Source organism: Strix aluco, chromosome 9 (genome assembly GCF_031877795.1).
Source record: "Strix aluco isolate bStrAlu1 chromosome 9, bStrAlu1.hap1, whole genome shotgun sequence".
Lineage (NCBI taxonomy): Eukaryota > Metazoa > Chordata > Aves > Strigiformes > Strigidae > Strix > Strix aluco.
Genome location: NC_133939.1, coordinates 31,884,467 through 31,912,366, shown reverse-complemented (window position 1 = coordinate 31,912,366; position 27,900 = coordinate 31,884,467). Strand labels below are relative to the sequence as shown.

At 36.8% G+C, this 27,900-nt stretch overlaps 1 protein-coding gene across 3 annotated transcripts; it reads right to left on the bottom strand.

Annotated features, from left to right (window-relative positions):
- Nucleotides 1-102: 102 nt before the first annotated feature.
- On the bottom strand, nt 103-26,449 carry HLTF (helicase like transcription factor). 3 transcript variants are annotated; one of them, XM_074834481.1, is made up of 24 exons: nt 26,344-26,449; nt 24,896-25,106; nt 24,150-24,316; nt 23,574-23,707; nt 22,477-22,577; nt 21,680-21,754; nt 21,273-21,464; nt 21,053-21,148; nt 19,957-20,005; nt 18,140-18,227; nt 17,352-17,431; nt 16,406-16,492; nt 16,090-16,187; nt 14,609-14,752; nt 13,653-13,791; nt 12,786-12,921; nt 12,308-12,487; nt 11,745-11,866; nt 10,301-10,479; nt 6,942-7,070; nt 5,417-5,529; nt 4,952-5,132; nt 2,015-2,095; nt 103-1,295 (listed from the first exon to the last, which is right to left on the bottom strand). In XM_074834481.1, the coding sequence occupies exons 1-24, from the start codon at nt 26,361-26,363 to the stop codon at nt 1,143-1,145; spliced, it is 2,955 nt and encodes a 984-aa protein (XP_074690582.1). In that variant the 5' UTR covers nt 26,364-26,449; the 3' UTR covers nt 103-1,142. The 3 variants fall into 3 exon arrangements, with proteins under 3 accessions (XP_074690582.1, XP_074690583.1, XP_074690584.1); XM_074834482.1 differs by having other exon boundaries at nt 22,477-22,574; XM_074834483.1 differs by lacking the exon at nt 26,344-26,449 and adding an exon at nt 25,556-25,572.
- Nucleotides 26,450-27,900: the final 1,451 nt, after the last annotated feature.

The window sequence follows — 27,900 nt, the reverse complement described above, 5'->3', positions numbered from 1 at the left end:
GTCTGAGCATTACAGGGAAGGCAGCATAGTGTTAAGAAAACATGTAACAGAAGACCAGAATCAAATGCAAAGAGATAGAAGGAACAGACAAGAATATTCAACTGAGATTCTTCAGTGCTGTTTATTACTTTGCAGTACATGAGAACATAAGTAACCTACCAAATTCTTCCTCTATAATCAAGATGCACACAGATCAGCATTCCATTAAGACATATGTATGGGACTGGAAAAGCACTTAGCAGTGCAAGAAAACTGTTAGAAAGCTGGCAGCTATTGAAAAAATTTGTTGTTCATTTTGCTAGGGCTGATTCACTGACAAGCAAGTGGGCCATATTCTACTTTGCATATAGCACAGCCATATTGTTCAAAGTGTGTACAGAAGTTATTAGAAAGTGTATTATCAATACAATTATCAAAGCCTATGATTCTAGCTTTTTATCCTTTACAAAAATCAGTGGACTTCTGTTTTAAGGGAAGTAAAATATTAATAGAAAGTGTGTTACAAATTTAAGTACTTCATTGTTACTAGCTCCTGGGAAGTAAACAACAGAGGAACTCCCCACTGCACCTGTGTATTATGCAGAAATAGTAAAAAAACCCCAAAAAAACCTTAAACTTCTGAATTAAATACCATCTTTGAACATAATCTGCAGAAGTAAGAATTCCTTATGAAGCACTCACTGACCACCTATTCTGAAACAAACAATCCAGATGATCTCTTTGGTTATCAGGAAACACTGGGATTGAAACTTTAAGCTAATTCATTTCTTAAGGGTTTTGTCTGAAGGACAAAAGACAGATTATTTACCTTTTGTTACCTTTTCACCTCTAAAAATAGATTAAATTCTTGCAAGTTAGAATGCATTAATATGCATTTCTGTTTTGAGGGATTTTTATGTATTCTTAAGTGTTGTACATAATAAGCAACATTTCAAACAAATGAACACTGGAAAAATTCCAGGAGTGCAAAACAAGTTTGTGCACTTCCATGTTAACATTTAGGAGCAAATTAGTTTTTGTAATCTCTGAAGCATTTATGTTTTTACCACAAAGACAGCAAAACTAAAAGTTAGCATGAAACATGTAACTTGAAGACCAGTATTAATTAAAATACATTATTTACTCAAAATACCAGTTTTGAGCTATAAATCAATTAGAGCCTTAATTTCATTAATTTTGGTTTGTTTTACTTCACTTGCTGAAGGCTTTTTGGTAGCAAAGGCTCCTGCTGCAAGTTCCCTCTTCTTGTTCTGAATTTTCATCATATTTTCTTCTACTGAATCCTTCACAATGAACTGAAATACAAAAGAAGCCCCATTGAAATGAAGGTGGTGTGGGTTTTTTTAATTAAAAGTTTAGGATGAGAAATTTACGTACTTTGGGGAAAAAAAAGTTAAAAAGCTCAGTAGCGTAAAGCACAGTTCCATTACTTTGTTACTACTTTGTGAAGAAAACAGAAGAGGAAAGCAGTTGGAGGAAAAGCTTTGGCAATTTAATTTCCCCACCCCACCCCCCCCCTTTTTTTTTTTTTATTAAACACTTCTTGGAAGGGTATCTGTCTCTTCTTTGCTACTTATATTCAAGAGAACCTGTCCAATTTCCCCAAGTAACATTTTTGTAACTGGGTATTAATGAGACAGACCAGCTGCTCTTCCGCAGCTAAACAAGCTGCTATGACAAAGCAAAAACATTCTACATACCTTCAAGACACTAAACTGTAATAGCCAGGCTATGCAACGGCAATACTACCCCAATCTTAGTTGCTCCAAATAGCTCAACAGGAACATCTAATTTCTGTAATTATTATTTCACAGAAAATAGGTTATATTTAATAAAACCTTACAATCCAAAGCCCACACTTCAAAAAAATCACACCACAGTTTTTAAGTTTACTAGTGAGACACAGGATGTCGCAATTCTTTTAAAAATACAGTAAAGCTTTTCGGAACATTATTTATTTATTCCTAACCAGAAAACTGTTCAAAGAGATCAAACAGATCATCTCTCAGCTCACCTTTGTAATAACAACATCATGCTTCTGACCCAGCCTGTGACACCTGTCAAAACATTGGTCTTCTGCAGCAGGATTCCAAGCCTATCAGTAGAAGCAAAGAACAAGTTAAATAACCTCCCTTCAAAATACACAGTACAATGCGCATGGAATCACAAAGAAGTTATTGTACCATCACCACTTGAACAAGCATTGCTTGCAAATTAATTACTCCTAACCCAGTGTCTCACTCCTTAAGTATCCCACTGTAAAGAAAGCTTTGAGAACTTCTGGTTATATATTCATAACCAGTAGGAACTTCAGGTATGATTTAAAAATTAAAGTTTGTCAGGAGTCAAAGAGACATCAATCTCATTATCATTTTAATTCTGAAATAAACACTGCATATACTGTCTCAATACCCTTTTCCTGATAGCAAAATCTAAACCGGCTGAACGCTGACAGTTATTTATCAGTAGACTAAGTCCCTTGACTATTCAGAAATAATCACCAAGTTCAGTAAACAAGAAACTTGCTAAACACAAAATGGTAGTGTAGCTGTTCCTACTTAGGCTTAAGATATAACACTAAATATAAGGATTTGTGAAATGCCAAGTCTGCACTCTGTGTTTTTCCAGCATGTTTCTTCTATCTAAAGGTACAGTGCTACTAGTTCTCACAGAACAGATACTTAAATCTAACTAAAATGTAATAGTGATAAGCAAGTCTCATGCGGTGTGCTCACCTTGCCATCTCACCCACATACTGAAAGTTATCTAGGAACCCTTCTTAACAACTCCTTTCTGTAGAAGGGGAGAGAAAACAGCACTAGGCTAGCACATTAATTTTAGATTCTAAGAACCTCTGATGCCCAAACACACTTAAGACATCAAGCTGCAAGATAAAAGCCAAAACAGGTCTTGTTTCTCCACTTTAAGGTAGTGAGAAGTGCAACAAATGATGTATCTGTCACTGCAAGATGAACATTCCTGGCAAGCTATGTACAGCAAACCGTTCTAATGTTGACCTCACTGTACAAACAAGATCACGGATTGAGGAAAGACCCAGCCCAAACATGCACAAGCATGTTCCATTCTGCCTTTGCTGTAGTTTAGGAGGACCAAAGTGTACTACTCTCTTATCAGTCCAAAGAAAACTGAATTGCAATACCTCTATGCCTTTCTGCAACGTCTCATAGAAAGAATACTACATTTCACACGGGAAAATACAGAGAAGCATCTGTATAGTTGTGATACTCTCATGTTAAAGGTTCGTATTTCTTCCTAAAGGTGAGAATTCAGCAGATATGATTGTATTTAAACAAACAATTAAAAAAAGGGAATAGTCTATGGTTGGATAAATGCTCCTCCTCCCTTGCACTGTGGTACACCTCTCAGAGAAAGAATGCAGACCTCTAAGCTACAGTTCTACAACAGATCCACAGAGCGTGAGTAGGAAAACTAGTTACTCACTGGCTCCAGAGGTATTTCTGCTTCTTAAATCCTATTATTGCTGCTAATTCACTTCAAGAAATGCTAATGCATGACTAAATCTCATTTGGCACTGAACATTCAAAAGTGAGATCATAAAGGATCACGTGGTCCCACTGTCCCTTCAAACACAAGTAGTCAATCACTGCCACTTGGGATGGTTACCATCATGGGATGGGTACCAGCAGGGTGAGAAGTTGTTTGATGGTGTATAAAGGCTGCAGTTATATTTGGCTCTGGTTTGTGAGTTATAACTATATACTGTAATGTGGTAACTATATACTCGGTGTTAACAGTGCATAGCTTATCTTCTTGTCACAGGACAGTGTATGCGTTATACCTCATTAATTATCTTCACAGAAAATGAAAATTCTCTGGGATGTTCCACAAGTTTTCTTATTCAGAGAATCTTTTTTTAAAAAAAAAAAAAAGGCGCAGTTGGACTAGATGGTGTTGTAGGTCACTTCCAACTGAACTATTCAATGCAACACACACAGAAACAATGCTAGCAAAGATGTATCACAATTCATGAAAAATCTTTTCCAAGGCAACTTCTCCAGACTCTCATATTTAATTCTTCCAGTTTATTAAGTAAATAGCTTTTGTCTTCATGCTGTTATTATCAGTAACCTGATGTCCAAGCTAGTACCTTTTCTTTACTGTTGGTGTTAACAGATGCCCAAGTCCAAAGCAACACTGTAATTTTCATTTGCTTTGGTTTTGTTTTCAAGTGCACAAACTACCAAATTCATCTCAGTTTCCAACTGCCAAAAAACTAGGACATCAGAGTAGAGGAGTAAATAGTGGGGAAGGGAGGAAGTGAACAGAAAAACTTTTGATTTTGTACAATGACACAACAAGACATGAACCAATTCTGTAGAGAATACCAGTTTGCTATCAATTAATGTAATTTACATTTTTATTCCTTACAAATAATTTTGCATTCCCAAGTGCTTTAATGAAAGGAAAAAAAACTTCCTAAATTCAGATCTCACCATCTTTTTCAGTCTCCTACAACCACAAAAAGTAACCTCAGACTAATGTATTTATAAATAAATTCACAAAAATAAAAGAAGAGACTAGAGCAGAGAAGCACCACATTATAACACAGGAGAAAATACACTGTTCCTGAAATTCCACTATGGCTTCTGAAGTTATTAAATAGAACAAGCAGAAAACCACATTCAAAAGTATCAGAAAGAAAAAGAAAGAACAGATGTCAAATGCTACACTGTAAGATGTCAAACCACTCTGTTAACAGTACTACTAGCATTCTTTCCATTCACAGTAAATAAATGGACAGCACAAAAACATGCCAGGGAAACAAATTAAGAATAGCCCTATTTTCCCTTTAACAGATACTCATCAGTGTGGTTCGTTCTCAGGCGGGCTTTCCTTCCACCCCTTAGGAAAACATCAAAGGAGCTTCATCTAGATTAAGCCAGATCATTATGAACAACCCATCACTCACAGGATCCATTAAAAACACTCGGGAAGCTGCTGTCAGATTTAATCCAACTCCACCTGCTTTCAGAGACAAAAGCATTACAGTTGGGGATCCTGCTTGGCTGCTTTGGAAACACTGAATTGCTTCTACTCTTTTCTTCTGTGCCATTGATCCATCCAAACGAGTAAAGGCAAACCCCGATTCTCTGAAGAGAAAGTAAAAATGTTTAATTTAACAATCCATTTTCTGTGACAACAGGAAATAAATACATTAAAATCCTGACATCTACTTTGAAATGCATATTTAAAATTCTGCATTTAACAGGAGATACATTAAAAATAACAAGAAAGAGATTCATGGCTTTATTCCTAAGTAATTTGTTCCTCTTCTGAAGTTTTAAAAATCAGAGAGATACTATATTCTTTGAGAGATCTTTCTAAAACACCATAAAAGCTCATGTTTATTAAACATGACAGTAGTTCTACTTACTTCAAGGGATTTTCTATCAGGGACAGGAAAGTTGTGAACTGAGAAACAACCAGGCATTTAGCATTTGGACTATCCCTCCGTAGTTCTATCAAAGCGTGCATGAGAGCGTTTATCTGAAATCAAATGAAGACTTATGTAGCTTACTCTCACTTGGTTAGATTCTACTCCTACAGACGCTTTGATGCAGTTCACATCACTTGAGAAATCACTGTTCAGTAATACCTTTTAAACAACCTAATCTTACATTCTGTGAGTAAGGTTTCTTTTAGTTTCCAAAGGAAACTAAGGGTTGAGCACTTTTAATGGTCATGGACTACAAGGTGATTGATGGTGCTTTGGGGAAGAAGATTCACAAGCCCCTTTTTCCAGATGTACCTCCTGCTGTCAGGAGTCCCCTACCTCCAGGGTGTATGGAAAAAAGGAAGAGAGTACTGTAACTCTGGAAAGTAAGGCTTAAGCAAGAGACACCCACAAGGCAAGTGGCTCTAGTGTAGCAATACTCAAGAACCAAGAAAGGCTTCCCCCAGGAATATTCAGGCAAATAAGCTAAGCAAGACCCTTGGCGAGGTATGACAGAGGATAAGGAGGCACCAGAAGCACTCTTGGGACCAACATGAGAACAAAAGGAGCAAGAAATTGGATCTGAGGCAGAACCACATTGCCAGTTTTCTCATGTAAGGTTTAGCTATGATGAAGTAAAGAACCACTAACTAGAAAATGCAAGTAACTGCACCAGGTTTAAAAAAAAAAAAAAAAAAAAAATCAATTTATTCCAGAGCACAAGGTTCTCAATTAGTTCTTAGGTCTCCACAGAAAGATTTTTAGGGAATAAATTTATAACCAACTTTTTAAAGAACAACAACTTAATTACAAATTAAAATTAAAAATGTAATGTTTCAGAAAAGCAATCTCAAAATAAAAAGATCAAAGTACAAGCAGGAAGATTTAATTTCTGGCAGTGAATGCACAGTGAAGGTGAGGTAAAAAATGATGTGGCAGCCCTTGAGAAACAGGTCTGCAAAGTAAAATAAGAATCTCACCAGTTTATCTGACAAGTGTTATATTGAACATATGATGCCCATTTAGTCTTCCCCTCTAGAGCAGAATATATATTCTTTAGACAAGTTTTAAGAAGGATTTATTTATATTTTTAGTTTCCAAAAGTGAATTAAGAGCTGAATAGTTTCAGTGGTTATAGAACTACTCTCTCCTCAGAAACAGAAACAAAAGGCAAAGCAACAGTTCTTTTACCAAAAGTTTTATTATACACATCTATGTACTGCACAATGACCAGCATCAAATTACAACTGGTGCTCCTTTTGTCTTGTTTCCCTGCTGCAAAATTTGTTTGTCATGAGGTTTTATTACACATTTTCTCCTGTGCTGGCTAGATATGCTGTGCAGACTTCTAAATAATAAAGTACATTATGTGTATGTGAAGTATGTTCAGCATATTTACATAAAAATTCTAGAGAGTGCTCTACAAAACCATAATGAAAGCCAAGTAAAACACAATGGAATGTACCTTTGAACTGGACATCCACTCCTGATCAGACTTCTTTCCATTACTGGAGTCTATTTCTTCTTCTAGGGGACATTCCACCAAGTGCTCTACCCGAAGCTCATTCCTACAGAGAGGGCATTTGGCATTTGGCTACAAAAAAGCCCCAATAACATTAGTAGAAACATATTAAACCAAATTATTTATAGTGAGTACTGAAGATCAGCTTTACAAAGCCCCTTTTATGAAATTATTATATTGGTGTTCATACAAAAAAATCCTCAAGGAGCACATTAATTCTTGTGACACATTGCTTTGTAATTTCTCACATAATAATAAAAATATTTTATTTGTGAGAACATTAAGGTGACATAAATGCTACATGTTTTAAAAACAATCAGCCTTCCTTAAAAGTGATCTTCTTTCTAAGCATGTTTGTATTTGAAATAAGCAGCTCAAGATTTAAAAGCAAGCAAATACTTGGGCTATTGGGAGAAGACTATTTAAAATACCAGAAAAATAAACCATCTTCCAAAGACAAGATCTTTCTTAGTTACAAACAAAGAGTGACCTTTTACCCTTTTTCTTCAAAGCCTGCACAGAAATAATAGCAGTCTGATGAAATATGCTTTGTCAGGGCCAGACACAGTGTATCTTCTCTTTTTCCCCCAACAGCCATGAGAAACGAGACATAATTTAACACCAAAAGCTTTTTTCTCTGAAGCATACTCTAGATAATGCAAAGTTTAGAATTTATACAATAGCACTTCCATAGGACTACTCACAAAATTTAACAATAGACTATGTGCACTGTACAAATTCACAACTTTGTGAAGCAAAAATGACAGACATGAAAAACTTCTGCCTAACAGAGCAACCCTTTAAAATTAGCTAACTCAGCTTATACAGCAATCTGGCCACAGAACCAAGGCATCTTTAGACAGGCTGCAAACAGACCTCACAAAGCAGATGAACACTGGGGGCTGCTAATCTGGAGCGAACCTCTAGCAATTAGAGGTTGGCAGTCGTAGTCTGCATACATGAATTTATTGCAGCAATAAAGATATCCTTTCATGAGACAGAATCTTAACACAAACAAATCTGAAATAACAGTCTCCAAATCACAGTTACAAATGAACCATTCCTGATTTGGCAGCAATCCAAAAATCCTCCAATAATGAAACAAAATAAATTAACGCAAATAAATCTGAAAAAGTTTTCTGAAAAAAAATCCGAACAGTGCTCATAAAGACTTTTTTTTTTTTTAAATAAAAGGCTCACATCTTTCTGCATCCCTTCTCCAATTTAGTACTGTAATTAAAAACAACAGAAAACCCAAAACACAACTGAACAATGACAATGCAAATGAAGACTTGCAGGGAAAGCATATAAAAGTGAAAAAAAGTGTCTCACAATCAACACCTAGAAGAAAAAACAAGAATGTTTTAATGCATATCTGTCAAGCTTTTACAAGAATGCAGTTAAAACAGACACTAGATTACTGTAGAGATTTTATAGTTTTATTGGGACTTCTGCATAGGATCTTTACTTACTCGCACAACTCTGAAGCTAGCCTCAATAAAAGACAGAAATGAAAGTGTTAACTCTCAAGCTGTTAACTACTAAGTTTTTCCAATTTCAGTAAATACATTTAGGTTAACATTAGGAAGATAAAATGGTGTCCAAGTTTGTACTGAATTAAAGGCCAAACTTTTTCACTTAGCAGTTTTGTGTTGGCAGCTTCACATCCCATTCCTCACTGATGGCTTAAATGTTCTCACATTTGTATTAATAATGGAAGCCACAGGCATCTTGCCTGGAAGAATCCTGTTTGAACCCAAGCTGTTTTGGGGGTGGGGTATGTGTTTGTTGGTTTGCTTTGTTTCTAAGGTGGTAAGTACTTTCCTGAGCTACTTACTAGGAGAGAGTTGCACTGTAACCACTGAGGCACAGGAACTACCCAACCAAGATGCAGGACTAGGACAAACACCTATCCCGTGGAAACACTGAATTCCCCGACTCCAGAATCTGTCAGTTTTTTGGCTGGAATCTGCAAAAACTTACCTGGGAATTGACTTAAATGAGAAATAATTTTGAACATAAGACAGACTTACTCACTGCTTTATAAACTCACAATAGTTCAACTTCAAAAGAGCAGAATCTATACCCACCTCTGTTCAGACTTCACTGCTACGAAATCAATCTATGGAACAACGTGGAATTGGACAAAGGCCCTAGTTCTACAGTTTCCAAGATCTTTTCTAGGCAAAGCATAGTAAATAACCTGTCTGTACAGCCAAGTAATACAGATTCCATCACGTCATAACCCGATTTATTTCTCTGCACACCTGAAGGTTGAGTAGGGACACCGACTCTGCTACAGACACATCAAGAACCTCTGCACTGAAAAAAGGCCTCTGCAAAGTGCACTTTCCTTAGAGAATAATTTCACATCACTAGTCTCCCTCAAAATTATGAGAAACTCTTGACTGGGATATCTGTGTCAGAAGCTTGCATGTCTGGCAATGAAACAAAGTCAATCTACAGGCCAGGTAGACACCACTTCCTACCTTTGTCCTGTTAGGCTGACTGATTATGCACAAGCAGGGACTTCTTTGTCCCCTGCTGCCTCCTACAAAGAACACCACCTAGGTTTAGCCTGGCACTTGCAGCTCTACCGTGGCTGAGTAGGAGGCAGAACAATTCCAGAGAGTGAGTGCAGCAGCACTGGGTTCAGATGGTGAGACTACCACACTATCCGATTGCCCTAGAAAGGAAAGGGCAAACAAGAAGGAAGAGTGTAGCTTAGAAGCACGCAAGAAAAATAAATACTATGTTTTTCCAAAAAAGCAACCAAAAGACATTCATCCAAGCTTATTATAGAGAGAGTCCAGAGAAGGGCTATAAAGATGACCCTCTAGCAGGGCAGCTATCTCACTGTAGAAGGTTATCAGCTTGGAAAAGGAGAGGAGACATTAATTTAGTTTAACAGTCAACTTCCAATACACAGCTTTGGTCTCTTTTAAGCACAATGATACATACACACATCACATCACACACAAGCAGTGAAGAGCCACCCAGCCTTACAGAGGTATACAATGCTGCTCTGGATGCCATCACTTTTACCCTAGAGACAAAGCTAGGTGAGAACTAGGGAAAAGGTCCTTGAAAATACTGATGGGCTCTAATACTGTTCAGTTTGACAGCTACTCTCTCCATAATTTGACTTCAGGCCAATACTTTTTATAACCCAGCTGATAACTAGGTTTACACTGTTCACCATTTATGATTTAAAAGAACAATAGCTAGATGGACTTCTGGTGATACCAGTTCATTGCTTTTGAATAGCTATTACAATTGAATGTAACCACAGAACAACTAACCTGCTCACTTCTGATGACTTCAAAAATACATGGCTTACAAAACACATGCGCACAGCGTGTTATCACAGGAACAGTCAGTGATTCCAAGCAAACTGCACATTCTTCATCTGAACCAGAGCTCAGAACCAACTTCATTTTATTCACTAAAGTCTCATGCAGTTCTTCAGGAGTTTTATTATCTGCAGATACAGAAAGATACTTAAAAAACAGATTTCCACAGAAGAAACACTCTGAACTGGCACTCATCAACACAGTTCCATTGATCAAAATGCAATTAGGACAGTTTATACACAATGAGGATATAGCCTACAATGTGTAAGAACAAGCTGCCAAATACTAGAGAAAATTCCAACCTACTATTTCAAAACACCTTAAGAGTAACTCACTTGGAGAAATGGTAATTAGAATTCAAAGAACATCAACTGCATGCTCAGTGATAAGTACACATGTGACACAACGCCTAATAGGAACAAGCAGTTTTCATATGGTAGCTGTTCAAGTAGTAACAATACTATGGAGATGACACTATTTATATTTAAGATTGCTTTATTTTTTTAGGTGAAGAAATTCAAATAATACTTGCTAGTTAATTTCTAAATAATTATTGAACAATTATCCAATCAGTTCTCCATACTGTATTTTTCAGGAAGATAAATGACAATCTTCTAAAAAAGGTTCTAACCATATCTCATTGGCCTTTTGGTTTACTAAAAAAACAAAAAACCAAACAAACAATCACACCTGTACCAATGGCATCTCAAAATAGGATTTTTCAAAAAAAGTATAGTATTTCAAACAGACTATACTTTCCTCTGAAAGAAATGCATGTAATTTTTAACGCTATGCAGCTGTACAGTTCTGGCTTGTCAAAATAAAATTTCACTCTCAGCCCTCTGTGTTCACCCTTCCTTACAGCTGTAACAAAGTCAACAGTTTCCTATTCTGCTGAAGAGGCAATGGTTCTGCTGACATGGCTACCAATCTACAAGCCATTCCCCAAAGCTCCTCTACATCTTCTCTCCTGAGGCAAAGAAAAAAATTTGCTGTAAAAGCACTTCTGTAAATTATTACAACAACAGATACACTGCTTTTTAACAGGCCTTCTGCATTTGGCTCTGCAGAGGTCCTCTTTGGTCATTTCTGTATGGGCTGTCAAAGCTTATTAACTCCTGCTTCTAGTCTTTGTAACTACTCATACTTCATTGTTTTTGTTCATATTTGAGTATGTGCTCGATACGCACTTCTAAAACATATCCAAACATGTTACGGTACAAAAAAAAAAATAAAGGTAACAAAGCTAGAAGTAGGTAAAAGCTAAAAACCCAAGCTGAAAAGAAAAGGCTGAAGGTAGAAAGCTTGGAAAACATACGAACATGTTTCTGTTCTTGAATACAAAGTGCAAGTCCTGGTTTTAGAAACACAGGAACCAAAAGCATTCACTCACCAGCTGAAAAACTAGAAGATGTATTTACACAAAGATGAGGATGACAACAAAGCTGCCTCAGTCTGAGCAGGACACCAAGGATGTCAGCATAGTGAGCTAGTACAGTCCCTTCACTGAAAAATCTGCACGAGAGTTTCATCATTAGTGGGAAATGCTACTGCCTGAAGTAACAGATGACATCAAGTGATCACGTTTAGCTGTTAGAAGTATGTTCTGATTTTTCACTTTCCTGTTTGAATATATTTTTTCAAATCTTCTCCTGAAACAAGTTACAAAACACTACCAATAGTATGTTCTACTAGAAGAAATGCTAACATGGCAACAAAAATTTTAAGGCCATTCTTTACGTATATGGTATCCCTTTCTGTTTCTCGCAAGACAAAACTTCTAATATATAGTTCACTCTTCAGAACCGAAGAGATGCTATGCTAATTTGCAATTATTACCTTACAGCATACAAACTGACACACTTGGCTACTAGAGCTAACATAATCAAAATGTCCGAAACACAAGCTTGTGGTATCAAACTTCAGCCTTCAGGATTAAGAAAGCCTTCTACTTACCTGCTAATAGCAGCCTTGCCCTCCTTCTTCACGGACTGATAGACTTGTCTCTCTTCCTCTGTAAGCGTAACATGCTGAATAAGCACTTTACGTTCAGGTAACTCCAAAACAGGTTTTCCTTTAACTTTACTCGTTTTAGTTCTTCTAAGGGTAATACTCCTAACCAGAGACTGTAAACGCCTAAAAATACATATATAGATGACATATTACTCAGCTGGGGTTGGTTTGTTGGGGTTTTCTTTTTCCAGTTTATTGCATAAGTACATGTTCTGTATAAAATCCAAGCCCAGTACTACATTACAATTCATTAATCTGAAATATTAAATAACACAAGTTTATTAAATAATTTGAACTAAAAAATTGAAATAAGAACTGATGACACATGCATTTCAATTTTAATCATGAAACACTGATTTGTCACATTGCCCAAGCACTGCCAGTCATAGTCGCTGACAGATCCTTTGGGAACACTTCGTACCCAAGTCCTCCTGCAGTTCCCATTGTGACTGGACGTTGAATTGTTCTGTGCCACCACTCTCGATCAGTAAAAGGTTTCAGTTTTAAGAAGGAAATAAGAGACCACAAATCCTTTACAGAATTCTGAATAGGAGTCCCTAAACAGAAAACAAACAAGCAAAAAGATTGTAAAACCGCAAAGAAACTAAAAACCACTGATTTTTAGTCAAAGTGAAGGTTCTGTGCTTTCTCCAAACCATACACTATGGACAAGGTCTCTCATAACTAGACTGACATGTCATTAAGTATAAGACTTTTTTTTGTTTTTAAATTAAAATTTTACAAAAGACTTAAAATATGTAAGAGAAAACTGCAGCGCTCGGTGCTAGGAAGAGTTGGACATTAATCTTTCCATTTCAGCTTCACCAGCAGCGGTTACATCATCATCTTTAAATTACGTTTAAGGATCATACGCTTGCATGGTCCCTAGCAGTTTTTAGGATGACTATTACACTTCAAAAAGCTACTGAGGTTCAGATAAGTATGTCATAGCGTGAGCTTCTAACCAGACGTAATGTGCCAGTTCATAAATTTTTTTTTACTTGCACTTCCACCAAACCTGTGTATCAAAACTTATTTTAAAATACAAGCTGAATAAAAACTAAGAAAAAAAAAAAACAACAAACCACAAACCCAAGCAAACAAAATAAAGAACAACTGAGACACACCTAAATCACTGCTCAAAGACAAGTTTAAAAACATTCCAAATGAATCTGAGGCAGGACATTAACTATACCCCAGAAAAGTGGAAACACTAAGTGGGAAAGACAAGATGGTGTAGTATGAACATGATTTGCACTGCATTTCCTCTGGTGTCAAAATATTTTACCTGTAAGTACCCATCTTCTGTGTCCCTCCAGATTTAAGGCAGCTTTAGTTTGCTGAGCATTTGGATTTCGTATAGTGTGCCCCTCATCCAACACAATTCTCAGCCACTTGACTCTGTGTAAAGGGCTGTCACCTCTCATCTGAAACACAGTATTTTTTTAAATCTTTGACTAAAATTGATAAGTTTTTATGCAATTTGGATTAAGCAAGCCATTAATACACCAATACCACAATTAGTAATGGATAGTATTTATTTGCATCCTGTTTATTTATCAGCACAGGAAAGCAAAAGTAAGCATGAGGCATTCCTTCTTTTAGATTTCATGATTCCTGGAAAATGCTTAAGTATGGTCTTCTCATATTTAAGTATGAGGAATGAGCTACAGTAAAAATAAGATAAGCCTGAAAATAAGAAAGGCTTCAAAGACAGAGAGGTATGGAAAATGGATCAGAGAGAAAATTAAAAGTTTATATTATATTTAAAGATGTAATCTTCAGGCTTTTAAAATGGACAGAATTTCTATGAAAACATCACTTTACAAATTCATCTCATGAAATGAGCTACTTGGTTGTAGCCCATCTACAACAAGAACTATAGAATTATATATTTATATGCCTCATTCTTTGAATTTGATAGGGGAAGGCAGAAGTGGGAGCCTCATGCCACTAAGATTCGGGAAGATTAACATACTTGCCATTGTTTTCTATCCTTAAAAAGTCTCCTTCTTAAGCTGTCATAATTGCAGCCAAGTAATTTTCTCTACAGGAGCAATCAATAAAAAAACTCCCTTTGTTACCACAGCGATCCTGTAATAAAGTATGTAAGGTAAAACTACAGCTCTAACCTTTTGATTGCCTACCAGAATAGCACTTGAATATACCACCATCGTTAGCCCAAACACCAGGAGTCTTGAATAGTAAGGGATCTTCAAAGAACACTTTTTCTCATTTACTTACTCCATAATCAGTAGCTAAGATGTTGTATGTTGTCAGTACAATGTCTTGTTCTGAAAGAACCGATGGGTCTTTGCTACGGTCAGAACCGTAATAAACATAAATATTTACATTAAAATCTTGGTGGATATGTTGTTCAAATTGGTCCTGAAAGAAAAGTTATCAAAGTCATCCAAAAGATACTGTGTTACTACTACATGACTGTTAGAATAATATTCTTGTAAGGTGCTTAACTAAAAACCACTTCCTCTAGCTCTGTGATGTTCTACACCCACTTATATAACAAAAGCAACTTTAGTTTGGGGTTTTTTTTACCTCTCCACCCAGGTGAGAAGAAGGACCAGAAGCAGTCACACCTCAGTCATTAGTAACAGACACTCTATCACATTCTGGTAACTTGAGCTCTACTTCTTGCAGAGTGCTAACTCACATCCTGATGGTATATGCACTTCAAAATCCACTGTTCCTCCCAAACTTTTATGGAAGAGCTTTTATGTTCTTTTTCACTTTCTATCTTCATCTTCTCTTTGTTTATTCTTTCACTATTCTTTTACAGCTTGTTCCCCTTACTGAGTTAACCACCTAAGTTTTAACATAAATGACGGCATGATGGCACAATTGTCAAAGTATTCATTTTAAAACCAGTGTTTACATTCCCTACATTTGTTCTGTGAAGCACTCAGCATACAGTAATCCCAACAGCCAGTAAAAATCAACTTGGTTTCTGAAGCACCAGACTCACAAGTTTTCTTTTCAAATACTTAATTCAGTTTTGAATTGAGGAAGAGTATTTTTTTACACTATGTTTCCAAATTATATTATTTTAATGTTTTACCTACAGTCTAAGATTGTTTCCTTTTATTAATGTTCTAAGCACTAACAGCAAAAACTTCCAAATAAAACATAACTTGAAAATTAAAGATATCCCCTTAATATTTGTATTCAAAATGTCATGAAAACAACAAAAATTAACTAATGCAGAGACACAGATAGAAGGGTCCTTCAGTCTGTTCTCTCTAGCAGACCTACTCCCACAAATCACCAGCAGGATCACCAAATTGCTGAACATCTCAAGTAAACAAAATGTCACATGCATTATCAATAAAGTACAACAGTATTTTATTCTGAGCATGCAAGAAGGAGGACCAGTCTCCTCCACCTTCCTCATCTGGTTTAAGGAGTTAAACCACATGAGTTCCAGAAGTGCCAAAGTGAACCTGCCTAGTCAAAAGCAGGAATGGAAAGTGAGCTCACTCATTTCTGACAGTGGTGAGCTTGCTACTCATGGAACCACACTCTCATTACACTACTATTGCAGTTTTTTCATTTCTATCAAATAAACCTCCCTTGTGAAAGCAGCTCTGTTTCACAAAAAAGGAAAACCATGACCTTTAACTAGCATGAGAGACTACAGGGAGTACTATTTCTACAGCATCATAATCAACATATATCACATTTACACATTAAAACAGCTTAGCACTTACAATCCAATTGCTTAGGACAGAGAGCGGACATACAATCAGTGTTGCTCTGGGGCCATCATCAGAATATTTCTTCTCAACTGACTGAATGCTAGTGGTACCTGAGAAAACAGAAGTCATATTTAGTGATGTAACAGTTCACTTTAAAGCAAAGTAGAAGTTCAAGAACCTTATGGTTCCCTGAAGCCCTTCCTAAATTTCTTCACCTGAACAGCATCAAAGCAATTTACAAAGACATAAGCTTCATTTATTAAGTCAAATATGTATGTCAGCTTCAAAAAACTCAGAAATTAATATTATCTGTTTATCCCTTCATTACCTTTTCTCTTTCTTTGTCTTTTTAAAGTAGATGACGGCAGAAGAGCAGAAGCAAAGCATGTATCTTCTTGGATAACACAGGAAGTTGCTGCAAAAAGCCACACAAACATGGATTTTTCACATCTTGCAGAGCATATGCATGCATTTATTTTTATGACACGTTTCATAAACGTCAAACCTTTTAACCAAATTACTTCTCCAATACAATAATGTAGAATATCTCAAGATGGAAGGGACCCATAAGGATCATCGAGTTCAACTCCCTTCTCCTTGCAGAGCTACCTAAAACTAAACCATATGGGTAAGAGCATCATCCAGACGCTCCTTGAACTCTGACCAGCGTGTGTGCAGAAATAAGGTATCTTAATACATCTATTTCAAGTTATGAACCTTCACAGGAATGCGGTTTACCAATCATTTAGAAAAAATAGTTTAGCATACGTTTCATGCCAAGTGAACTTTAAACCTAAACTTAACTGCTTACTCCAGAATACCTGTAGCACTTCATTTTTTTTCCATGCAAGATACTTAGTTCAACAAATGACGTGTTCTTGCCTATTCATGATCACATTACAGGTATTTACAACAAAAGATGGATTTAATTTTTTGAATTTGTTTTTCCAACCCTAGTGCCCTGACAAGTCCATGTCACATTCTGAAAGTCTCAGTAATTCCGTTTTTCACCATCTGTTTGGCCCTGCTCATAGCTTGTTACTCTACCACTCGTTCAGCTAAGGACATAAACTACAGCACTCAGGACTAAAACACTGCTTTCCTATTACAGCAATTTCTAAAATTTTCTGCTTAAAGTTTTGGTTGAATAACAAAAAACCCCAAGTAGTTTAATCCCTTTTCCAGTTTATTAGAAATCCTTTTCAGTTTGGTTTCAGAAAGGAAAACACCAGGCATCACAGTAACCAATTAAAAAAAAATTCCCTGCAACTTACTTTCTGTTTGTTGCAGTAGCCATTCTTCAGACTCTCCTAAATCACTTCTTCCTGAATACCTGGGTTTCTTGGCTTTATCGCTAATATATCACCATCAAGAAAGAAAGAAAAAAAAAAAAGCAAGTCAAATCCACAACTCTACTACTGCTTGAATTTACATATTAAATCTCAAGAGCATAAAGCAAATGAACTTGATATTGCAAATAAGATACCGCTGTGATTTCAAAGTTTTCTCTTTAGAAGGGTTAGAAAAAGGGAAAGCACAGAGCTGCAGGGTCAATCATGCTCATAAAACTTGGTACAGATGATCACTGAAGTTCACACCAGTTATAAGAGGCTAGTGAGGTGGGAAGGTTCAAACACACTAGTAAGCTTCACAACTTCATCAGCCCAAGGCTGTCTCTGTCAGAAGCATGCCTGTGAAGTATTTCTTAACCACTTAAAAATCCCGTTGATACTAGAAGAAAGATTACTTCACAGCCATTTTTTTTAGATGCCACACACTGATGTTATGAGACACCTTCACTACTGCAGACATCCAAGCATGCAGACACACAAGCCACATTGAATGAGTTAATGCTTTTTAAATATATTCCAAAATGCAACACAGACACAGAACACTCACGATAATAAATGTAAGCTGAAGGATAGCATACTGAAAGATGAGGTGAGAGCAGGAACATGTTTGAGGCTGAGGTTAATCATAATCAAGTACCACTTTATTTTTACTCAAAATCTATGTAGCAAACCAACAAAAAAAAAAAAAAAAGATTATTCCAGCTATCTACCTTTTTGGAAGACAACTTGAGTATTTCAATGGAGTAGTTTCAAACTTTTTTGCGTTAGAAACACCAGGCTCCATCACACTGCTAGAGTCTTCATCAGGAAGAAATTGGTATTTATGAAAAACATACATAGTCTTCAGCTTGGTTATCAAACCAACTTTAGCATAACTTGATTAAGAACAAGTACAAACTTCCTTCAAAACAACCTTAGTTCTGCATGGGACAAGATCCTGCGATCACCAATGAAAAATGAGAATACTCTTAAAACAATCTGAAATCTTTACAAAGTCGTAAAACGTGTACTGAGTTTGCAGGTGGTCAAAAACAAACCGTCAAGAAAAGAGGAAAAACTAAATGTAAGCATTGTACTGTTAACAGTAAAGATAAAGTTCTATAAAGAAGTTTTAAATAATGCTAAATAGTAAAGGCTTTTTACAGGTCAAACCTTACTAATTAATGATTTCTACATTGACTGAAACTAAAGGAATAACAGCAACATTAACAGCAAAAAATGTGGTAACATCACAGATGCACATGTGGGGGTTTTGGGGAAGGTCATTTTGTTTTGTTGGGGTGAAGGTCTTCTATCAGGCACTGAACAAAACATCACCTCTGTGCTCTGCCAATAGCATAACAGAAGCAAATGCAAAAAAGAAAACGCATTAGGACAGAGTTCGTAACAAAACTGAAAGCAACAGTGCTTGCAGAAAGAGTTTTGCTATAATTCAGGTAAGTAAATTCATGCTTGAATTCCACATTTAAACTTCAGTATTTTTTTTTAATATTAAAAAAGTTTAATACAATCCTGAAATATGGCAAAACTTGCAAAGACTCGAGAAATAGGCATCCATCTAATGTACAATAGAATGAGAAATGGGGGTTTGAAAGACATAACCACTTTTTCAGATTAAATAATACTAGAAGCAGGCTCTCCCCTCACTGCTGTAAACAGTATCTTGTTAAAATGCTTAATGCTCTGGAAAAAAAAAAAATTAAAAAAATAATCAATAAATATCTTGGATGCTGCTAGGCATTTAAGCTTTGGTAAAGGTTCTGATTTTCCAGTGACACTCATACTGACCCCTCGAACGTCTGCATGTTCTCCCTTCCAGAGTACTGATAAAAATAACTTTCACCATAGACAGCTCATACTAATGTGTTCCCTCCTTGTCTTTGCCTTTCATTTCTCTTGTGACATCAGTTAAGCCATCTGTATTAGAATTCCTTGCATGGGAGGACAGTGAGGGAAGGTTATGGAAAGAAAACTTCAAGCTTCGTACATTTCTTTGGTCATTTTCAAGACCATGATGAGTTACAAAACATACTAACAGCAAGTACAATTTTTCATATACATCCATAAATTACCCCAATACAACTTGAAAACTACAAGTGTGATAAAATCCTTTTAAATACTTGTCATTTGCTCATTACTTAAAAATATTTAAAAAGAAAAAAAGTGACTTAACACAGAACCTAATTACAATTTTATTACTAACATTTACTGTTCAAACAAAGAAGGTTCTAACAGATGCAAAAGTGATCCTTTTTTATGCAAAAGGAAGGAAAAATTGAAAGCAAAAGGAACCCAGAATCCATTTCCTAGACATGGTAACTTTCCCAACAGGGTGCAACTTTCTCACAGAGCGCTTAATCTTCTCATGTGTCAACTGAAACATCTCTAAAGCTATGTTTTAAATACTTCTCTGAGATACTTAGCTTGTCAAGAGGTTGTGAAGACTAGCACTGACCACATACTAAGAGTGCCACAGGTAATAAATTATCATGCAAATATTACTGGACTTTTCATAGTTTGATGTCACCTTTACATAGTCTGCGTCCAACGCTGTTCATGTTGTTAGTACCAGCTTCCTATTGAGGAATGGAAACTTTTACTCTTTAATGTAGCAACTGGAAAAAAAGCCAATAACATTATTACACTAATCTGACCAGCAATTAATTACTGCTCTGAAGCATGGAAGACTTGCTCAGTGGCAAATCAGACAGTCACTTAAAGGTGCTGAAAAAGATATTACATTTTATGTTGGGTTTTTTTTGGTTTTTTTTTTTTTTTTTTCTTTTAGCAGCCACACACAGAGTTCAAATGAAACTGTAGAGAGGCAGAGAAACTCGAACTCAGTCTACACAGCTGCCTGAGGAAGAAAACACACTAATAACATTTCCCTATTAATATTCTGAGGTCAAACACAAAGCATTATTTTGTTCAATTTAGATGAGTATGGCCAACCAAACCCCCAGCCTTAATGCTGTCAGGGAATATTGCATAATAAATCACCTAATCCTAGTCTTTAGTTTATTTCATTGTCTTGAAAATCATGTCATAACGAAAGCAAAAGGCACTTGAACTACACTAAGAAGTCTGCACATCAGTGTTAGTTCACTAACTGTAGTTTCCCCTCCTCTCTTCAAGTGTTTGGCAAAAACATAAACTGAGATTTATTTATGTACTTTACAGCAAGATTCTCTGCTTGCTATTTTGGTTGTTTCTGGCACTTCCTCCAAACTACACAGGAACTATGCATGTACACCCCCAGAAAAAAACGCCACTTCTATTTGTGCAGTCACAACTTGCCTATAGGAGAAATCTGTAAGAAGTTTAAGAATTTGTAAAACTTAACATTGAAAAATGTTTATGCCTTCATAAATTCTTCCTTGGGAGTATACTCAAGCATACACTCCTAAGATAACACAGTCTACAGCTCCATTACACACTCTGAAGTAACGCAGTCCACCTACCTTCAACTAACCTACCCTATTCTTCCTCTTATTTGCTATACTTGAATAACTTTTTCTACAAAATGTATACAAAGTTCACCATACAGAAAGATACTAGGCACAGGGTTTTTTACTAACTGCTAAATTAACTCTTGTTAAAACAATCTTTTTCTTTCATCTCACCTCACAAAACTTATCATTTGTGATCCTTTCAACAGGAAGAGGCTTGCCATCTTGAAAATTTGTGAGAATCAATGCAATAGTAGTAAGCGTTTTACCCTGCATAACAGAAAAGAGTATAATATTTTCCACAGATTAAAATGAACCAGATGACGAACCAATAAGAAACATGCACACACGTTCTGTATTAAAAAAAAATTACAGCTTTGTTAAGTATTATTACCAGTCCCATATCATCAGCCAGTATTCCTCCACGAACATTTTCAGGTCGCTTCTCTTCTGCAAAATTTGTAAGTATATTGTAATAGAAGTTACTTCTCTCTTCCCAAAATGGTGGCAAATCATTACTGTTTTCACGTGAAACCATCCAAGCTAATGCCTGCTTCTGATGGGGAAGCAAGAGTGTCCCAACAGTCTGCAAATTAAAGAAATACATTAAGCACTATTCATATGTTAAATGTGTGACATATCATTTTGGAAGAGATTTTTTTTTTTATATATAAAGTCCTTTGCATCTACTGAATTTTTTCCTGATTCGAGCATCTCTTGTGTCCAGGCAAAGCTAAATATGCATCTAGATGTTTAAGTATTTATATTTTTACAGAAAATGGTTTCTAGCTTAAGAAATACCTCTGCTCCTTCCATTTCGCAAGTTTTATCATCTTCCTTGAGATCCTCAAACAATTTGTCAAATTCACTTTTAAGCTGCATAAATGAACACAAAAACTGCAATTAAAATTACTGCAATTAAAAATAACCTTGCTAAATAATCAATGCCTCCATTAAATTACAATTACCTGTCATATGGTAATTAGTACAGATAGGACTAGCCCTTTAGACCTGATTTGCTGGAATATGTTTGTTAGCTACTGCTATATAAAAGCTAAGTTCAATCTTTCCAAGACAAACACATGCCAATACAACCAAGAGCTTGAGAAGGGATGGCTAAATGTATTCACATTCTTGTACAACACTCACTAAAGTGACTACTTCACTCTAATTTGAAAGAACAAATGAAAAGCAAAGCCAAAAACAAATAATCACCCAACCCTTCACGTATCACCCTGGGCCAAATCTGAAAATAAATGTCTGGAAGTCTGATTTTATTTTAATTTGAGAACTTAACATATTTGTTATCTGGTAAAGTATTAGGACAGAGAAAAGAAAACACACAACAACACAAAAAAATTACTGAACAACCAAAACCTCACAAAATTACATGGGACTCAAGGCTGTCACAGCTAAAACATCTGTTTACACTATAAAAATTAAAAAGTTAAAAAGTTCATGATGACTTCAAAGCAAATCTGTGGTTCAGAAAAGGTGACAGACTTCTACTTCACCACCACTGTCTTATTAATGAAAAAGTTAAAGGCCCCCACTGTTAAAATTCCAACTTCCAAATGTTTTAAGTATGAAATGCAAACCTGTTCAGTTGTCAACTGCACAGCAGCATGAACCGGAGCACTGTAACTTGGACCAGCTCTCCCAGAAATCCATTTTGATCCAAACCTGCTTTCTGAACCTACTTGCCATTAAAAAGATAGCATTCTGAAACACAACTGTATGATGACTTCCCAATCTCAACCTTCACTGGCTCATTAGTAACAATGCTGACCAGATGGTGGGCTACGAGACAGTGTCTTTCACTATTTGTCTTTTAGCCTCAATTATCCTTTACTTTCAATGGGCCACAAAGGCTTGCCACAAAGCTTTGTAAGACTCACAGGCAATGAGCTATGTGTTGGGATCCTTCGAGATGGCAACTGTGTTACTTAAAAATTGTGTTACATGAAATTTGACTTGGTAACAGTATGATGACTGATAATGCAAAATCCTTTTTCACTCCAAACTCTTTCTCTGTTAACTATGCGCAACAGAACCTGTAAGATAAAAACTGAAATCTTGCTATATATAAAAAAGATCTACCTATCCCTTACCAAACGTTTATTTCTGCACGCATCCTTACTCCCGACTACCACTGCTTCAACAAAGGCTAGTTCCAGGAGCACAGGTGCTTTTTGTGCGAGGCTGGCTCTGCATAGCATCGTGTCTGCTAAGCTTATTTGTTCAGACATCTCTATTTGCTCACACCTCACTAGTCAGATACATGTTCTAGCACTCTGCTAAAAAGCAGGACTGTCCCTGAAACCCTCACACTATGAAGAGGTCTAACCTGTTTCTTAAAAAAATATTTTTCAAGTCTGGAGAAATGGAGGGAATCATTATGAATTTTTAAGGAACTTACGGAATCGGGCCATAGAACCTCAGAAACAGGTTGCTCAAATGCCTCTCCAACTGTTGGCAAGTAACATAAAAGATAGGATGCAAAAGTATACTTCCTATCAAGTCTAAAATTAATAGCTGTGGGCTCTGCATTAGTCCCCCAACTAAGTTAAAAAAATCATTTTGTGAATGACAAGACTATGACAGGGATTAAGCCCTTAAACATTTCTTCCAACAAGTGGCAAATTCAATCTGAATATTTTAAAAAGGAAAAAAAATCCCAAACTTCAAGACTTACCTTTCAGAGGAGGAGCCAATTTAAATCCATGCTTTTTTAGTTGATCTAGTACTGCTTCCCTGTTTTCTTCTCTTCCCCAAAAGCTCATTTGTACAGGCATGGTAAAGACATTTTTTGCTCCATAAGGGACAACCCTGATAAAAAGCAGGAAGAAACCCCACAGCAGTAATCCTTTAATTGTTTAATTTTTTACAACAAACCTTGTTATTTCTTCAGCAAGAGGTACTCCAAAGTCTTTATTTTCATCAAAACACAGAATGTGCCAGATAGGTGTTAATATACCACGGAAACCTTTTATACAAATCACCACATCCAGTTAAATTAAGAGTTTCACAACAGTCTTTAAGGGATTTGGCATCCCTACATTTTATCATATACAGGAAAGAATAAACTGTATGCAAGTAGTTCAACAGAAGAATAGTGTGAAAACATGAAGCTTCATTCATATTATCAGGAGCTGTCATTTCTGTCAAAAGAGAACACTTACAAATAGTTTTCAGAATTTGTTAGTGTAGCAACAAAAAACATTTCCATTATTTATACTCATGGAATCAAAAGCATAATCGTCACACTTACCCTTCAACTACTGCTAGCTTGCTGTCCATAATGCCTGCCAATGCTGCCGCCAGTTCTTTTTTTATATGGCCTACCTGGTCTCCATTCACATTATTTACTCTCACTGCATTTTTATCATAAGGATTATTAGGCTCCCTCTGAAGTGCAACCATTTCATTGTTATTAACCTAACAAACCAAAACAAATGCCAAAACCCATTAATTTAGTTGCAAATTACTTGCAGAAATATCTAATATACATTTACTTAAATACTGTGAAGCTTAAAGATTAACATGGTATATCATTCTGTTCAAATACCTTACTATTTATTCAAAATACCAAAAGCATTACAGAAGAGCTACCTGATAGCTGTCAGAAATTTCAAAAGTATTTCTGAAAGCAAGAACTACCTTCAACTGCTAACACATTTTGTAAGCAAATAAACATCCCTTTTTGTTCATGTAAACAGTTCAAAGACCTATCTAATTTCTTGTTTTGAGTCACTTTCATTTGCCTTATGTGGGTGAGCAGAGCTACCAAATAACTAAACCAGATTTGAAAGCTTGTTATCTTAATTAAATTTTGAATTAAAGTTTTAGATTAAGTACTTCCTATGAAGAACATGGAATACAGCAAGTTAGGGAAAAAATCTATTAAAATTATACTTGGTCAAAAGTTCTAAAGATTTTTGAAATTTAATTAAACATTTTTTTCCCTGAAGCTGACAACAACTTTTTCTTCTGCTTTATAATTTATCATGCACTTACAATCCCTGTGTAGTATCGTAATCCAACAACACTTCCTCGCAAAGTTCCATATAAGATAGCTGACTCTGTATCCTCCTCTGTTCCAGAAATGTCACCTACAGAGGGGAAGTCTTCCAACCCAAGACTGAAGTAAAAGTCAGAAGAGGAAAACCAGGAATAGTTTCTCTCTCCTCTGCAGATGTTATGTTGAGAGCGTCCTCTTACAGGATCTCTGCAGAAAGGCAAAGTGTGAAATATTTGTCAGTAATAATAGAAATATGATTTCCTTGCAATCTATTTTACCCCGTGATATAAGGCTACCTAAGAACCTGTTTTACAACTTTATTCAGATAGTATTTACCTGGAAACATTCAAAAAAAGTTTCATATCAGGAAAAAACTTTGTCATTTTTTAAATTACAGCAAAGAGCTGACAACTGACTAAACTATGGTATTTACGCATTCCGCCCTACCTTCTCTCACAGATTATCTTTGTCAACAACATTAAGAATTCCCCAGTTACATCTCTTAATTATACCTGTATTTTCCTCACAGCAATTTTTCTCATCTAAGAGGGAGATAAAAAACCCCGTTTGTAACTGATTAACTCTGTATTACTTCATGCCTACATCCACAAAAATTGAAACACTAAAAACAACTGTTCTCAACATATTAAGCTCACCTTCACACCTATTATTAATACTTTCTAATAAACTTCAAAGATAATGAGCTACTCCAGCCTAACCCGGGTAATTACACTACGTGTCTCTAACACAAACTTCTCTCAGCCAGGCTCCCATTTTGGTGAAGATACGCCTGGTAACTCACGTTGGTACATACTTAAGAGATGGAAACACCTCTGGTCACGCATTTAACACGTGTCTGAGTGAAGATCGACATACTAACAGTTGTTTTTAATCAAGTAACACTAAAATCTCAGCATCAGTTGCAACTGATACATAATAATCTTTGTTATATCCCGAAACTATCCGTGTTATTGGATTAATTTAAGAGTACTGCGAATTAAATAACTACTTTGCATATCCTAGTTATTCAGAGCTAGGCATAGTAAACTTTGGTTTCTTTCGCAAGTGGTATCTAAGGCTACTGTATAACGGGCATTCCGCTTTCTCCGACAGAAGAAAGGAGCCGTTAAGAGGCGTTGCTCTGGGCGGGCCGCAGGGGAGCCAGCCAGGGGGTAACCATAGGCCATTTTGCCACTGCCCTGCGCGAGACCTTTCCGGGAGCCCCGCCAGAGCGCAGAGCCACGGGGAACGGCGCCCCCGAGGGCCGGACGGGGCGGCGGAGGCCCACAGCCCTACGCCCGCCGCCTCGCCTCGCCCCGCCGCCCCCTCATCCCCCGCCCCCGGCAGGGCACGGCGCCGAGCGGCCGAGCGCAGGCGAGACCAGCCGCGATGCGGAGCGGCACCGGCACGGCGCCCGCCGCCGCCGCCCCCACCCCCGTCTCACTTGGGCAGCCTCCGCGACATGGCGGCTGCAGGGCGCCCGCGGCCCGCCGAGCCCCACGAGCGCTCCCCCCGCCACGGCTGCCCGGCCACGAGCCCGCGCTCCGCTCCCGGCACCGGTACCCGCCAATCCCCAGCAGAGACGCCCTCGCCGCTGGCCAATGGAGGCACGACGGACAGGAAGGCGACGCCCCTTCCCTGCCCCGCCGTCAGCCGCCTTCCGGCGCCAGCGGGCGGACATGTCAGATGCCCGCTGCTCCGGGACTGGAGGCCCTGCCCGCACACCCTGGGACCTGGCCAGGCCGCTGGGGGCGGGAAAGGAAAATCTGTTAGAAGGAGTGCTGAAAAATTCATAAATTGTATGCTGTTGAGAATCGTTGGAACTCACCAATCACTGCCGTGGTCAGTGATAATTAAAAGCATTCATACCCTTACAGGATTGAGCCTTTTGAAAAATATTTTCCTGTCACTTTAAGTGAAACCGCTCTGAAGTTTCCTACAGCTTCTCCCAAAAATTTTAACCGAATGAGCTGTAATTTAAGTCAATTAGATACCATTCTAGAGTGCTGTTGCATTCCATTAAATAATTGAAATACTTCCACAAATTCACGGAGGCAGCTACTGCTATCCATTGAAATAAGTGTTTTGTCAAAAAGAGATTTATGCAGCAGTCTTCTTGGATAAACCTGGATGCTAGATGAAAGAAAATTATATAGTTTTATCAAAAGATGCAAGTTAATGTAAAAAAAAACCAAAAAAAAAAACCAGTTTTTCAATTACTTAGTCTTAAAACTTTGCCAACAAACTGTATAAAGACTATCATCAGGGCAAACTGTCCCAGTATTAAAATCTAATGTATCTGATGTCTAAATTTGTTACTCTGATTTCACTACTGTTTTAGCTACTATTTCTGGTAAAAATGAGAAAGAGGTAATCACACTGTTCTTGCTTAACAAAAAGAAAGGAGAAATTAATTGATGATCTTCATTGTAAATATCGTGAAACATTGCAAGGTGGGGTTTTTGTTTGCATTTTTTTGTTTGGAGGTTTTATACTTAACACGGGAAATATTGTTAATTACTGCACAGAGTACCTTGTTTTGTCTGCCATTTACAAAAGGGTAATATAAAGAAAGGTGTAGAAATTAATAAATTAATGTAAACAATGTTAGTAATGTTAATATTTTAATCTATAATTTCCACTGTAAGAGGGAACATTTTTTTTAAAAAGTTAATATTGTACTCTATCTTCTTGATGCAGCTGAGAATAAATGAGAGTAGCAATTTTCTCATAAATTCTACACTGCGAAGGAATTGATAACAAGCATTAGATCTTAAGGGTCATTAATTATTCATTAGTATAGCCTATATGGTAAGAAACTTTGATGAATCAACAAGAGGTACTGATTAATGGAACTCCACAGTACTACCAGATCTACTTGCATTTTATAGCCCAACAAGGAAGATGTGTAACCTCCCCATTGCAAACCAGCGTACCCTTCGAAAAAGCTTGCTTTCATAATTGCATTTGTGGCGCCTTCTTCACAAGATGTGCTAGTATA

Excerpts from the sequence above, each read along its gene's own strand:
- HLTF (XM_074834481.1), bottom strand. The coding sequence starts at position 26,363 with ATGTCGCGGAGGCTGCCCAA. Across the intron at positions 21,465-21,679 it reads GCGAAATGGAAGGAGCAGAG|ACTGTTGGGACACTCTTGCT; the intron begins GTATTTCTTAAG and ends TTTAATTTGCAG. Across the intron at positions 12,488-12,785 it reads GGAACTGCAGGAGGACTTGG|GCGTTTACAGTCTCTGGTTA; the intron begins GTACGAAGTGTT and ends ATGTATTTTTAG.